The sequence below is a fragment of the Lethenteron reissneri genome, chromosome 66 (assembly GCF_015708825.2).
Source record: "Lethenteron reissneri isolate LAM-NWPU_2019-01 chromosome 66, ASM1570882v1, whole genome shotgun sequence".
Classification (NCBI taxonomy): Eukaryota; Metazoa; Chordata; class Hyperoartia; order Petromyzontiformes; family Petromyzontidae; genus Lethenteron; species Lethenteron reissneri.
Window position 1 is genome coordinate 565,551 of NC_083844.1, and position 14,400 is coordinate 579,950.

The 14,400-nt window shown below is 51.2% G+C and overlaps 1 protein-coding gene across 1 annotated transcript; it reads left to right on the plus strand.

The window, feature by feature from the left end:
- Positions 1-908: 908 nt before the first annotated feature.
- LOC133359899 (histone-lysine N-methyltransferase PRDM9-like) lies at positions 909-13,681 on the plus strand. The gene is made up of 9 exons (XM_061578458.1): positions 909-1,029; positions 4,278-4,437; positions 6,677-6,748; positions 7,348-7,462; positions 7,956-8,123; positions 9,712-9,844; positions 10,717-11,060; positions 12,068-12,135; positions 12,938-13,681. Exons 1-9 carry the CDS (start codon positions 909-911, stop codon positions 13,290-13,292), a joined length of 1,536 nt encoding a protein of 511 aa, XP_061434442.1. The 3' UTR covers positions 13,293-13,681.
- Positions 13,682-14,400: the final 719 nt, after the last annotated feature.

Here is a 14,400-nt window from a genome sequence, read left to right on the forward strand (position 1 = left end):
CCCACTCCCCCCACCCCCACCCCCCCACTCCCCCACCACCAATCGCCGCCATTGGCCACTGAGTGACGGTGACGTCACCACGGCGCCTGTGCCAGGCTGGGTGCACTTCGAGGCTGCCGCGTGAAGTGTCGACGGCTCGACACTGAGGTGGTGACGTCACGCGAGCGTTGTGTTTAACGATTTAACCACGTGACGATATTACGATATTAGCGTAAAAATATGAACATTAGCTGAAGTGATGTGAATACGTTCGGATTACCTCAAGTAATGTTACATTTACCTGAGGTAATGTTACCTCCCGCGAGGTAAAGTTACCTCGCATGAGGTAAGGAAAAGTTACCTCACCTGAAGTAATTTTACTTCACCTAATGTAATGTTACCTCGCATGAAGTGAAGTTACCTCATCTGAGGTAAAGTTACCTCACCGGTGACGATTTTCTGAACCGGTCCTGGGCCTCATCCCCTAGGTCGACTCGGCCTCAAATGAGTTCCTGGTGTAGCGGTGTGTAGGGAACATCGCCACTGGGGAGACAAAGGCGGCCGGGCGTGGTGCTGGCCACCCACCCCCCCCTCGTGTGTCGTTCCGGCCTTCATAGGCGCCGCTACTCGCTCACAGCGCTTGACCCGACAGTCTGTTAAGGCCACACGGGGGATCTTAGTCTCGTATCCCTGTGACTCTGTCTCCCTGTGACTCTGTCTCCCTGTGACTCTGTCTCAGTGTGACTGTCTCCCTGTGACTCTGTCTCCCTGTGACTGTCTCCCTGTGACTCTGTCTCCGTGTGACTCTGTCTCCCTGTGACTCTGTCTCCCTGTGACTCTGTCTCCGTGTGACTCCATCTCCGTGACTGCATCTGACCGTCGTCCGCGTCTCGTCCCTCCGTGTCTCTGCGCCTCAGCAGCAGCAGGAGATGGGCGACTTCCGAGACATCAGAGGCTTCTTCACCAAGGCCGAGTGGAGCGATCTGGCCGAGTGCGAGAAGCGGCGCTACAGGAACATCAAGCAGAACCACGCCGTCCTGCTGAACCTCGGTGGGTACGGCAGGCCGAGCCTCTTCGCAACTCAACTAATTGTCGCAGTGATTATAATGATGAGACCAAGGACGTCGTAGCAGAGTGGCATGCATGGGGCGCCATGGTGGCGAGATGTTAACTACCTCGCCTGGTCTACAGGAGGTCTTGGGTTCGTTCCCGACCCTGACGATGCCTGTCATATATCTGGAGTCTGCGTGTGTCTCTCCCTGGTGAGATATTAACTCCCTCTCCTGGTCTACAGGAGGTCGTGGGTTCGTTCCCGACCCTGACGATGCCTGTCATATATCTGGAGTCTGCGTGTGTCTCTTCCCGGTGAGATGTTAACTCCCTCTCCTGGTCTACAGGAGGTCGTGGGTTCGTTTCCCGACCCTGACGATGCCTGTCATATATCTGGAGTCTGCGTGTGTCTCTCCCCGGTGAGATGTTAACTACCTCTCATGGTCTACAGGAGGTCGTGGGTTAGATCCCGGTCCTCCGGGTTTTTGCTCCACTTGTAGAATCAACATCACGCGTTCAGAGTATTTGTCTGCTGCTATAAATGTCCACGTGGTAAGCCACTTGGTTGAGCTGTCATTTGTGGCAGCCAGGTCGCTTCTGAAGACGTAGCCAATAGCTCAGTGGACTTCACCTGGTGAAGTAAAAATAGATTTAGTTTTAGTTTAATGATTTGTTTACCTTTACTCTACTTTGCACGCCTATCGTGTTTGTGTTTTGTGTTGTAACTTTCTGACCCCGTGCCCCCTATGGGACATCTATGAAAAGAGCTTCATAGCTCATCGGATTCATAATTCTAGTCACGTAGGTAAAAAATAAAATTAAAATTAATCAAAGTAAATTAAAATTTATAAAAGTACTTTTATTAATTTAAATTTTATTTTTTACCTACGGATTCATAATGTTGGAGAGTAAACCCACAACATTTACAAAAATAGTTTATTTTGACTTAAAACTTTCGTGACTGCAGGAATTCATATTCTTTGGTTCTTTCGATAAAGTGACGTAGATAGAAAAACTAAAATAAAATAAAGTGAATAATAAAAATGATAAAGCACTCATGTATAATCAAAACTTTTGAGTTATAAATTAGTCTTCTTGGTTCTTTCGGTAAAGTCACATAGAAGGGAAAAAAACATAAAATACAATTATTAAAATACAATTTTAATGTTTTCTTTTTAATATTTTATTATTTCCCTTCTACGTGACTTTACCGAAAGAACCAAGAAGATGAATCCCTGCAGTCACGAAAGCTTTAAATTGAAATGTATACATTAGTGTTTTTTTTATGGAGCAGTCTAATTAGTGTCTTATTTTTATAATTTTTTATTCACTTAATTTGTATCATTTGAACTGCCTCTATTGGGAGGGTTTCCACATAACCATGAGATCTTTTAACAATCTCCGTGACAAGAAAGTTCATCTGATCGAGTCACTCACATTTCTGAAGAGATGCCGTGACTCTAACGTAATACCGATCTCATTGACACTGATTTCTGCTGCAGTCACATCTTCCAATGCCAGACGAATTTTGTTCAGGGCGAGCTTGGCCCTGATCTCAGAGAGAATTAGACTGCTCCATACTGAACTAGATCATGTAGACAAGACACTCTTGAAATCACACTTAACATTGACGGGAAAAATGTCGACATCTGATTGGGAACATGTAGATAACATGACCGCTTAATCAGCCACTACAATGTCAGCGAAATGTAAAGATCTGATTTTCGAGTTCAACCTCCTTTCTAACAAGAAACCAGATCCACACGTTAAAAGGTTAGACGTTGACAAGGTTGTTATTAATCTGAGTAATAGCCCAATGTGCGATGGTCTAAAGTCGGTTTTGGCTAAAGGGTTGAACTTCTCAGTCACCCCCAAACACATTCCAGTGGATGACGTTATTGCCCAGGTCGATGTCGCTCTTAAGGGTTTGGGGCGCATCGCTGCAGACGTTCAAGATCTGAAATTGCTGCAACCCTCAAAAGCGCTAAGATACCAGTCTAGCAACATCAGTGAGGATGAACGTTTTTGTGGTTTTTGATTATTTGTATTCACTTTATTTTTCTATCTACGTGACTTTGCCGAAAGAACCAAAGAATATTTACAAAAAAAATGTATTTTGTGTGTGTGTAATTTGTTTACCTTTTCTATACTTTGCACTCCTATCGTGTTTACTGTATTGCTTGGAGTTATTGTAGCAGCCAAATAATATAAATGAACGTAGTAGCGGTACACCGTTGCGCTGTATGAAATAATCATCACATTTTTGGCAAAAGTTATTTATTTCCTCGCGATTCGAGACCCCAGACAGAAGGATATTTTGGGGTGGTGGTGGTGCGTCAAATCAGTTGTCGTGATGCCAAAGCGGTGGGAAGACGGAACGTGACATGAGCAGCACTGAACACGAAGCTTCGCAGTCTGTTGCCGTACAGCGGCGCCCAGTCTGATGACGATCGGCTGCTCCGTGCTCCAGTGGCAAGATTGGACTCCTCGTGCCCCTAGAGACTCGGTCGGACGGTGCCTCGATACGACTCGTGGTGTCGCCACCGCACGTTCGGAATGGGGGACGCGGCTGCTGAATCTGAGTGCAACTTCTGATGGAGAGTCCTGCAGCTCACTCAAGGGGCAACGGCGACATCGTCGGGACTATGAAAAATAAGAATCGGTTTTACTCTTTATGGGAATGAAACAGGAGGTGTTAAGATGTTCAAACACCAGATAGATTATAGCTTTTGCAAGGAATCAGGTTACTGCATTAACCACGCGTACTGAACACGCAAACAAACACTCTCTGATAACATTTAATCATTGTCTTTGATACTGATTGGTCTACCCCAGAGACAGCCTTCTTCATGGCCTAGTCTCACCAGTGTCAGACCAGAGAACAACACCAAAAGGCGACCAGTACAAAGACAATGCAGTGTCAAGAGCATTTATAGCTCGGGGTGAGTAGCTATATCATTGGACCTTTTTGCCAGAATCAAAGTATAAAAAATAGGAATCGGTTTTACCCTTTCTGGCAATAAAACAGGAGCTGTTAAGATGTTCACACACCAAATAGATGATTCCTTTTTGCAAGGAATCAAGTTACTGCATTAACCACGCGTACTTGTGTTGAACACGCAAACAAACACGCTCTGATAGTAATCACATCGTCAGGACTGTGTTACGAGGACCCGGTGTGTTGCTATGCTGCACGGGTGTACTGCCAATACGTACAAATAACAATGACCGACTGCCTCCTTGCGCAGGGATGAACCCGGCCCAGCCCGAGTTCATGCGCGCACGCGGCAAGCGCAGGGCGAGGGGGAATAGAGCGGAGTGCGGGCGGTCGAGCGACTCCGACGAGGAGTGGACGGGGAGGAGGAAGAGGAAGGAGGTGGCGATTGCACGGAGGACGAAGAGGCAAACGTAAAAGGGCGCTTGCAGACCGTGCAGAGACCCCCTGTAGACTCACACAGAGACCCCCTGTAGACTCACACAGAGACCCCTGTAGACTCACACAGAGGCCCCCTGTATACTCACGCAGAAACCCCCTGAAGACTCACAAGAGACCCTGTGTAGAATCACACAGAGACCCCTGTAGACTCACACAGAGACCCCTGTAGACTCACACAGAGACCCCCTCTCGACTCACGCAGAGACCCCCTGTAGACTCACACAGAGACCCCCTGTAGACTCCGCAGAGACCCCCTGTAGACTCACGCAGAGACCCCCTGTAGACTCACGCAGAGACCCCTATAGACTCACACAGATACCCCCTGTAGACTAACACAGAGACCCCCTGTAGACTCACACAGAGACCCTCTGTAGACTCACGCAGAGACCCCCTGTAGACTCACGCAGAGACCCCCTGTAGCTCACACAGAGACCCCCTGTAGACTCCCACAGAGACCCCCTGTAGACTCACGCAGAGACCCCTGTAGACTCACACAGAGACCCCCTGTAGACTCACACAGAGACCCCTGTAGACTCACACAGAAACCCCCTGTAGACTCACACGAGACCCCCTGTGACTACCAGAGACCCCTCACACAGAACCCCCTGTAGACTCACGCAGAGACCCCCTGTAGACTCACACAGAGACCCCTGTAGACTCACGCAGAGACCCCTGTAGACTCACACAGAGACCCCTGTAGACTTACGCAGAGACCCCCTGTAGACTCATGCAGAGATCCCCTGTAGACTCACGCAGAGACCCCCTGTAGACTCACACAGAGACCCCCTGTAGACTCACACAGAGACCCCCTGTAGACTCACGCAGAGACCCCTGTAGACTCACACAGAGACCCCCTGTAGACTCACATAGACCCCTGTAGACTCACACAGAGACCCCCTGTAGACTCACACAGAGACCCCCTGTAGACTCACACAGAAACCCCCTGTAGACTCACACAGAGACCCCCCTGTAGACTCACGCAGAGACCCCTGTAGACTCACACAGAAACCCCCTGTAGACTCACACAGAGACCCCCTGAAGACTCACACAAAGACCCCTGTAGACTCACACAGAGACCCTGTAGACTCACAAGAGACCCCCTGTAGACTCACGCAGAGACCCCTGTAGACTCACACAGAGACCCCCTGTAGACTCACGCAGAGACCCCTGTAGACTCGCTTGATGAAGCTGGTTGTAATCACCAGCGGAACCAAGTTAAATGCCCGCTCACGGCCAACACCAGTGACGACGATCCGAACCGGTCCTGAGCCTCCCCTAGGTTGACTCAGCGTCAAAATGAGTACCCGGTGCAGTGGTGTGTAGTAAACATCACAACTGGGGAGACAAAGACGGTCGGGCGTGTTGCTAGCTGCCCATCCCCCCGTGTGCCGTGCTGGCCTTCGTAGATGCTGCTTGCTGACAGCACTTGACCGCAACAGTCTGTGAAGGCTACACGGGGCATCTTTTTAATTGTGGACCGAGTTGGCACAGTCGCGGGCACAGGTGGTGCATCTGGCAGTCATCTCAGTAAACCTATGGCACCTGCAGGGTCCGTCTCGTGACCTGCACCTAGCCTGGCACAACAGTCAACCCATGGCATGGCACCTGGTTCTGTCCTGTGACAACAGTCTGTTAAGGCGGCACAGGGGAGATCATTGACTTTTTGGTAAATATGTGAGTGAGTAAATGTTTGCATGCGTAAATACGCGTGTGGGTGTGTTCACACGTGTGTGTGTGTGTTAATGCATTTCCGTGTGTTCACACGTGTGTGCGTGTGTTAACGCGTGTGCATATGGGGAGCGGTAGTGTAGCGGTTAGCGCGCTGCGCTATGAACCCGGCGACCCGGGTTCGATTCCCGCTCACGGTCAACACCAGTGACGATTATTTGAACCGGTCCTGTGCCTCCCCTATGTCGGCTCAGCCTCAACTGAGTACCTGGTGCGGTGTGTAAACATCACCACTGGGGAGACAAAGACGGTCGGGCGTGGTGCTGGCCACCCACCCCCTCGTGTACCGTTCTGGCCTTCATAGGTGCTCACTAACAGCACTTGCCCCTACAGTCTGTTAAGGCTATACGGGGAGCTTTGTCCTTGCATATGTTCATGCGTGTCCGTGTGTTCACACGTGTGTTCACGTGTGTGCGTGTGTTCACGTGTGTGCGTGTGTTCACGTGTGTGCGTGTGTTCACGTGTGTGCGTGTGTTCACGCAGGAGGAGGCAAGGGGGCTGCTTCACGCTGGGCCACCGTGGGAGAGTCTCACGCGAGGGCAGCTTCCAGCAAGCGCAAGGTCTCTGTGCACAGCGCACGGCACTCCTCTCGTTACAGCTGCTGCTGCTGTTGTCTTTAGTTTGTTGTCCTTCCCCCGCACCTCCCATTAGCGAGGTTGGCTACGTACGGTGACAAAGACATTCAACGTACATACATACTACTAGACACTGCTATACCAGGGACGTGCGGTCAGGGGAGACGGGCGAGGCAGAGCCTCACCTGTCATATACTCCAATGAAAATAGCTGTTACGAAAAGTACAAAAAAATGTTCCACTGGTCTGTGTTATAAAAGTAATTTCTATATAATTATACCAGAGACGTGCGTCATTATTGTGGTGGTGGTGGTATTGGAACGCGCGCACACCAGCTCCGGTTAACTCCCATTACTTACCTGTGCGGGGCGGTTGTGATATCCCTAGCCGGGGCCCCTCCCGAGGGGAGGGGGCTGTGGGGTGTGTGTGATCCCACAGAACCCCGCCCCTCAGTGGGGAATCGTATAAAAGGCGAGACTCTGAGAGGAGAGAGTTAGTTCGAACAAGCCAAGGACGAAGAACCAGCTGAAGTCCAGCTAGCTAGACCCTGGGACTCCTCTGACCCGCTGTCCTTCTAAAGGCCGGGCAGAGCAAGCCAGTGGTGCGACCCCAGAGCCGCGAAGGCTGATGTCCTTGTAAGGGCCGGATTCGTGTGGCTGGTGGTCGGGACCTGTGCCTTGGCTGGGCCAGGTCAGGTAGTCTCCTTGAGAGGAGGGTCGTAGTATTGGTGGGGAGTCGGTGAGTTAGCTTGGGGAGTTAGCTCCCTTGAGAGAACGGGTGAAGAGGCCGTTACCTCTTCAAGTGTGAAGCTGTAACGGGCTCAGAGTTAATAAATATGGGTTGCCTCTACTTCAACTGTCTCTGTCGTCACGGTGTCCACTACATTATTATAATTAGTTTATTAATTAGTTGAGTTGTGAAGAGGCATGGCCTGCCATACCCACCGAGGTTCAGCATGACGGCATGGTTCTGCTTGATGTATGGAATCAGATTTACAGATTCAGAATATCAGAATTAAAATATGTATTGTACTGGAGGAATCCGATGAGGTGTCAGGGTCGAGATGGAACCCGCGACCTCCTGCGTACCAGGCGAGGGAGTTAACATCTCCTAGCCACCGCTGGTCACCGCACCAACTCCGCCCCCACACCCCCTCCGCCCCCTCACCCCACCGCCCCCTCCGCTCAGACTAAAGCGGAAGCCCTGGAGTACGTGTGGAGCATCTTGCAGGGCGTGGAGGAGGAGGAGCAGCAGGAGGAGGAGTTCAGGGGATTTGAGCTGAGGGAGGTGCACAAGGCCAGGATGGCGATGTTCAGGCTGGAGCGCAGAGCCACCGCCTGCAAGGAGGCCCTGAGGGTGGCGCTCCAGAGGATACGTGGAGGTGCGTAGCCTGCAGCGGTGATTTCTATTCCCACCGCAACTCCACACTCCCCTCTATTCTCACCGGAACTCCACACTCCCCTCTATTCTCACCAGAACTCCACGCTCCCCTCTATTCTCACCGGAACCCCACACTCCCCTCTATTCTCACCGGAATTCTACACTCCCCTCTATACCCACCAGAACTCCACACTCCCCTCTATTCTCACCAGAACTCCACACTCCCCTCTATTCCCACCGGAACTCCACACTCCCCTCTATTCCCACCGGAACTCCACACTCCCCTCTATTCTCACCGGAACTCCACGCTCCCCTCTATTCTCACCGGAACTCCGCAATCTTCTGTTAGTGCTGATGGAAGTCGCCACTGCTGTTGATGCTACTGCTACATGTGCTCCTGTCAGGGCTGCTGCTGGTACTGATGCAGCCTATGAACTAAACGATGTTTATTTTTCTTATTGGTTCTTTCGGTAAAGTCACGTAGAAGGGAAGTAATAAAATAATAAAAATAAAACATAACAAAACAATTCTCACGACGTTTCGGCCACAACGCAAGCAGCCGTCCTCAGGTGAAAACCAGGTCTGTCGAGGCGACAGCGTCTGAATGATACAGCACACGTGCTTGGAGCATATATATAAGCTGGGTTGGAAGGGGGGAAAAGAGCGCCTTGACAAAAGAATATGCATATCAAGAGGCATTTAGCATATTTATGGGAAATGCAGGTATGTGATTAGTACTACTCATGCCCGTGCATTATGCAGGATTAGCAGCATCAAAGGGAGGGGATATGGGAAATGCAGGTATGTGATTAGTACTACTTATGCCCGTGCATTATGCAGGACTAGCAGCATCAAAGGGAGGGGATATGGGAAATGCAGGTATGTGATTAATACTACTTATGCCCGTGCATTATGCAGGATTAGCAACCAGGGTGTGCCCCACTGAGCTGTGTAGCTGTTTTTCAGAAGCGACTGGCTATCACAAATAAGAGCTCAACGAAGTGACTTGTCATCATCGTCATTACGTGGACATTTATAGCAGCCAAATATTCTCAACGCATGACGTTGGTTCTATATGTCGAGGGAAAAAAACGAAGGACCCGGAGAAAAATCCACGCAACCACGGGGAGGTATTCGCCATGAAAGTTTGCACAGACAAGGAATTTACTATGGCCGGAAGGTGCATACATTCAACATGTAGGAATCTTAAAACTGAAATGAGTGGTATACAGTCAAACTATACTAAAATTACAAAGTCTAACTAATACTAAGGGGCTAAAGTATGTAAAATTGTGAATAAGTGTACAATATAAAATGTAAACTAGCCATAATATACAATCTAAAAATACAAAAATACAAATAGGGTAACATGTTGTAAACTATACAGTCGGGATGGAACCCACGACCTCCTGTAGACCATGCGAGGGAGTTAACCTCTCGCCACGGAGGAGAGAGAGACACGCAGACTCCAAATATACAGCAGGCTTCGTCAGGGTCGGGATGGAACCCACGACCTCCCGTATACCACGAGAGGTAGTCAACATCTCGCCGTGTTTGCCTGCAGGCTCCTCCGTGCCGCCGGCCTCCGCCCAGGCTGTGGCGGTGTCGCGCAGCGCCTCGCTCTCGCTACGGCATGCGCCCGCGCGAGAGGAAAGTCTACACAGAGGTGGAGGAGCCCCAGGACGACGACTTCTTCTGTGAGACCCCCTGCTCCCTCTCACTCTCTCTCTCACTTTCTCACTCTCTCTCCTCACACTGTCACTTTCTCACACTCTCTCTCACACCGTCACTTTCTCACTCTCTCTCTCTCACACTGTCACTTTCTCACCTCTCTCTCACACTGTCACTTTCTCACACTCTCTCTCACACTGTCACTTTCTCACACTCTCTTAGGGCCGTCCATTAATGGCGTCACGCGATTTTGGACCCCCCTCCCCCCCATCACACGACATCACAAAAAGTCAGACCCCCCCCTCAAATGTGACGTCACAAAGCTCATTTAATATGCTTAAAATCGCTTCAAACTATTGTCATTGTAGTGCATATTTAATGTGGCACTGCAGTCTGATGTTGTAGGAGAAAACATTTATTAAAAAGTATTTAATTAAGTAGAACGTGTTGTCTGTGGTTCCTCACACATCGTCACAAATGTCTGACCCCCCCACCCCCCTAGGTGCATGACGTCATTTATGGACGGCCCCTTACTCTAACTTTCTCACACTCTCTCCTATCTCTCTCTATTGCTCCCGCGCTCTCACTCGATATATTCCACCTGCTCCCTCTCACTCTCTCTCCCTTTCCCTCCCTCTCACACGCTCCCTTTCTCGCACTCTCACTTACCTCCCTGTCTTTTGCTCCCTCACTCAGGGATGCAGGGAGGGAGCAGGGAGGGTGACAGGGTTTACATCTCCGATGAGCGAGCTAAAGAAGTTCACAATGCAGAGAGGGAGGAAAGGAGGCATCTGTCTGGAGCGCTCCTCACCCTCTCACTCTCTCACAGTGCCACTGCTGCTGCTGCTGTTGCTACTGCGGTTCGCCCTCCTCCTGCTGCTGCTGCTGTGGCTCTCAGTCTGCGAGCTGTGCAGGGATTTCTACCTGGGGGAGTGCTCCGTGCACGGCCCGCCAGAGTTCATTGCAGACGCGGCCGTGGCCCCGGGAGTGGCCAACAGGGCCCGGCTCAGCCTGCCCCAGGGCCTCACCGTCGGCGCCTCCTCCATCGCCGGCGCCGGCCTCGGGGTGTGGAGCAACAGGAAGAAGCTGCCCAAGGGGGTGATGTTTGGGCCCTACCAGGGAGAGGTGTCTGAGGAGAACCCCGTGAGCGAGTACTGCTGGCTGGTGAGCTGCTGCTGCTACTGCTGCAGCCTCCTCCTATTCCTACATCATCATCGTGTGTGTGGAGAGGAGGCTCGTGAAGGAGATGCAGAGAAACCCATAGCCTCACACAGTCACCCACAGACTTACACAGAGATCTAGAGACTGGCACAGAGAGACCCAGAGACTCACAGAGACCCATAGACTCACACAGAGACCCATAGACTCGCACAGAAACCCATAGACTCACACAGAGACCCATAGACTCGCACAGAGACCCATAGACTCGCACAGAGACCTATAGACTCGCACAGAGACCCATAGATTCACACAGAGACCCATAGACTCGCACAGAGACCCATAGCCTCACACAGTCACCCACAGACTCACACAGAGACCCAGAGACTGGCACAGAGAGACCCAGAGACTTTGCACAGAGACCCAGAGACTCGCATAGAGAGACCCACAGACTTGCACAGAGACCTAGAGACTTGAACAGAGACCCAGAGACTCACAGTGGGACACACAGACTCACACAGAGACCCAGAGACTCACACAGAGAGACCCAGATACTCACACAGATGCTCAGAGAATCGCACAGAGAGATCCACAGTCTCACACAGAGACCCAGAGACTCGCACAGAGACCAAGAGAATCGCACAGAGACCCACAGTCTCACACAGAGACCCAGAGTCGCACAGATACCCTAGAGACTCGCACAGAGACCCAGAGACTCGTACAGAGACCTAGAGACTCACCCAAAGACCCCCAGAATCACAGAGAGACCCAAAAATTAACGTAATTATTTGAACTTGTAACACACAGCAAAGACGGTGGTCACCGCATGGCGCGGCGCTTACAGATGCACTTCTGCGGCCGTCTGGAAGGTTCTTCCTTCCAATGTTAGGAAGCCACTGGGAGCTATGCACTTTAAAATCTTGTAGATTGAAAATGCATTTCTTTAGAACTGCTTTTAGTGTTTAGTTTGTTGTCCTTCCCCCGCACCTCCGATCAGCATGGTTGGCTACATGCGGTACGAAAGAAGTTCAACTTACAGTCCAACTGACATTAATTATCCGTGGATCCGCTCGTGTGCGTGTGTGTTTCAGATTTACAAAAACAAAAAGGATCGTGAATATGTTGATGCTCAGGATGAATCTAAATCAAACTGGATGAGGTGATTATTGTCTGAAGGACCACTACACAGAGACAAGAACCACTACACACAGAGACCAGAACCACCACACACAGAGACCAGAACCACCACACACAGAGACCAGAACCACTACACACAGAGACCAGAACCACTACACACAGAGACCAGAACCACTACACACAGAGACCAGAACCACTACACACAGAGACAAGAACCACTTCACACAGAGACCAGAACCACTACACACAGAGACCAGAACCACTACACACAGAAACCAGAACCACTACACACAGAGACCAGAACCACCACACACAGAGACAAGAACCAGCACACACAGACCAGAACCACTACACACAGAGACCAGAAACACCACACACAGAGACCAGAACCACTACACACAGAGACCAGAACCAGCACACACAGAGACCAGAACCACTACACACAGAGACAAGAACCAGCACACACAGAGACCAGAACCACTACACACAGAGACCAGAACCACCACACACAGAGACCAGAACCACCACACACAGAAACCAGAACCACCACACACAGAGACAAGAACCACCACACACAGAGACCAGAACCACTACACATAGAGACCAGAACCACCACACACAGAGACAAGAACCACTACACACAGAGACCAGACCCACTACACACAGAGACCAACCCTGGGCCTCCCCTTGGTCGACTCGGCATCAAATGAGCACCCGGTACGGAGCGTGGTTCCAGCCACACCACCCTCACGTAGCGCCCAGTGCCGGCCCTTAATAGGCGCTCGCTAACGGCGCCCACCCCGCCCCCGCGTCTGCCCGCGCAGGTTCGTCAACTGCGCGAGGAATGAGCAGGAGCAGAACCTGGTGGCCTTCCAGCACCGGGGGCAGATTTACTACCGCACATTCCGTGCCGTGGGGCCCGGCTCTGAGCTGCTGGTCTGGTACGGCGAGGAGTTCGCCCAGGAGCTGGGCATCGCCTGCGAGGCCGGGCCCTCGCGACGCCGCAGCAGCAGCAGCAGCGAGATGGCTCCTAGGGCCACCGCCAGAGACCTGCAGCCCGTGCAGCCTCCACCAAGCGAGGAACACCGTGAGCACTGCTCACCAGAGACTCACCACTGCTCACCAGACTATAGCCACCACTCACCAGAGATGATAGCCACCACTCACGAGAGACGATAGCCACCACTCACCAGAGATGATAGCCACCACTCACCAGAGATGATAGCCACCACGCACCAGAAATGATAGCCACCACTCACCAGAGATGGCAGCCACCACTTACGAGAGACGATAGCCACTACTCACCAGAGACGATAGCCACCACTCAGTAGAGATGATAGCTACCATTCACCAGAGATGATAGCGACATCTCACCAGAGATGTGGATGTAGCTACCACTCACCAGAGATGATAGCCACCACTCACTAGAGATGATAGCCACCACTCACCAGAGATGATAGCCACATCTCACCAGAGTTGGTAGCCACCACTCACCAGAGATGACAGCCACCACTCACCAGAGATGATAGGCACCAGCCACACTGATAAGGTGGAAGTGAGTAACTGGTGTGGTGTGTAGTAGTAAACATCGCCACTGGGGAGACAAAGGCGGCTATGTGTGGTGCTGGCCACCCTCCCACTCGTGTGCCGTGTTGGCTTTCATTGGTGCCCATAACAGCACTTGTCCCAAAAGTATATACAGGCTATATGGGGGTTCTTTGTCTTTGTGTGTATATATAATGGAGCCCACTGCACTACGAACCCGGCCACCTGAGTTCGATTCCCACTCACGGCCAACGTCAGTGGTGAATATTTAGGCCTCCCCTAGGCTGACTCAGCCTCAAATGAGTACCTAGCTTAAACGTGGAAACATCGCCACTGGAGAGACAAAGGCGGCCGGGCCTGGTGTTGGCCACCTACTCCCTCGTGTGCCATGCCGGCCTTCATAGGTACTCGCAAACAGCACTTGCCCAACAGTCTGATATGGCTGTGGGAAACCTTTACCTTTGTGTATACACACACGTGTGCAAGAGTGTTCATGTCTAGATGTTGGTGTGTGCGCGTGTGTCTTGTTCCTCTGGGATGACGCAGGTGGAGTGGGTGTGGAGGTCACAAGGCTGCCGTGTCCTGCCTGCAACCGTCAGTTCATCTGCCGCTCGAGTCTACAGTATCACGTGCAGAGCAGACACCCCACTAAGCCCAGTAACAAAAGTCATCAGTGTGACCAATGTCCATACAGCACAGACTACAAGAGTACCTTGAAGAAGCACCAGAGAACACACACGGG

Coding starts and splice junctions, on each gene's coding strand:
- LOC133359899 (XM_061578458.1), top strand. CDS start 909: ATGGGCGACTTCCGAGACATCAGAGGCTTCTTCACCAAGGCCGAGTGG. Junction 7,463..7,955: donor CCTTGGCTGGGCCAGGTCAG/GTAGTCTCCTTG, acceptor CCCTCCGCTCAG/ACTAAAGCGGAAGCCCTGGA. Junction 9,845..10,716: donor CCAGGACGACGACTTCTTCT/GTGAGACCCCCT, acceptor TGTGGCTCTCAG/TCTGCGAGCTGTGCAGGGAT.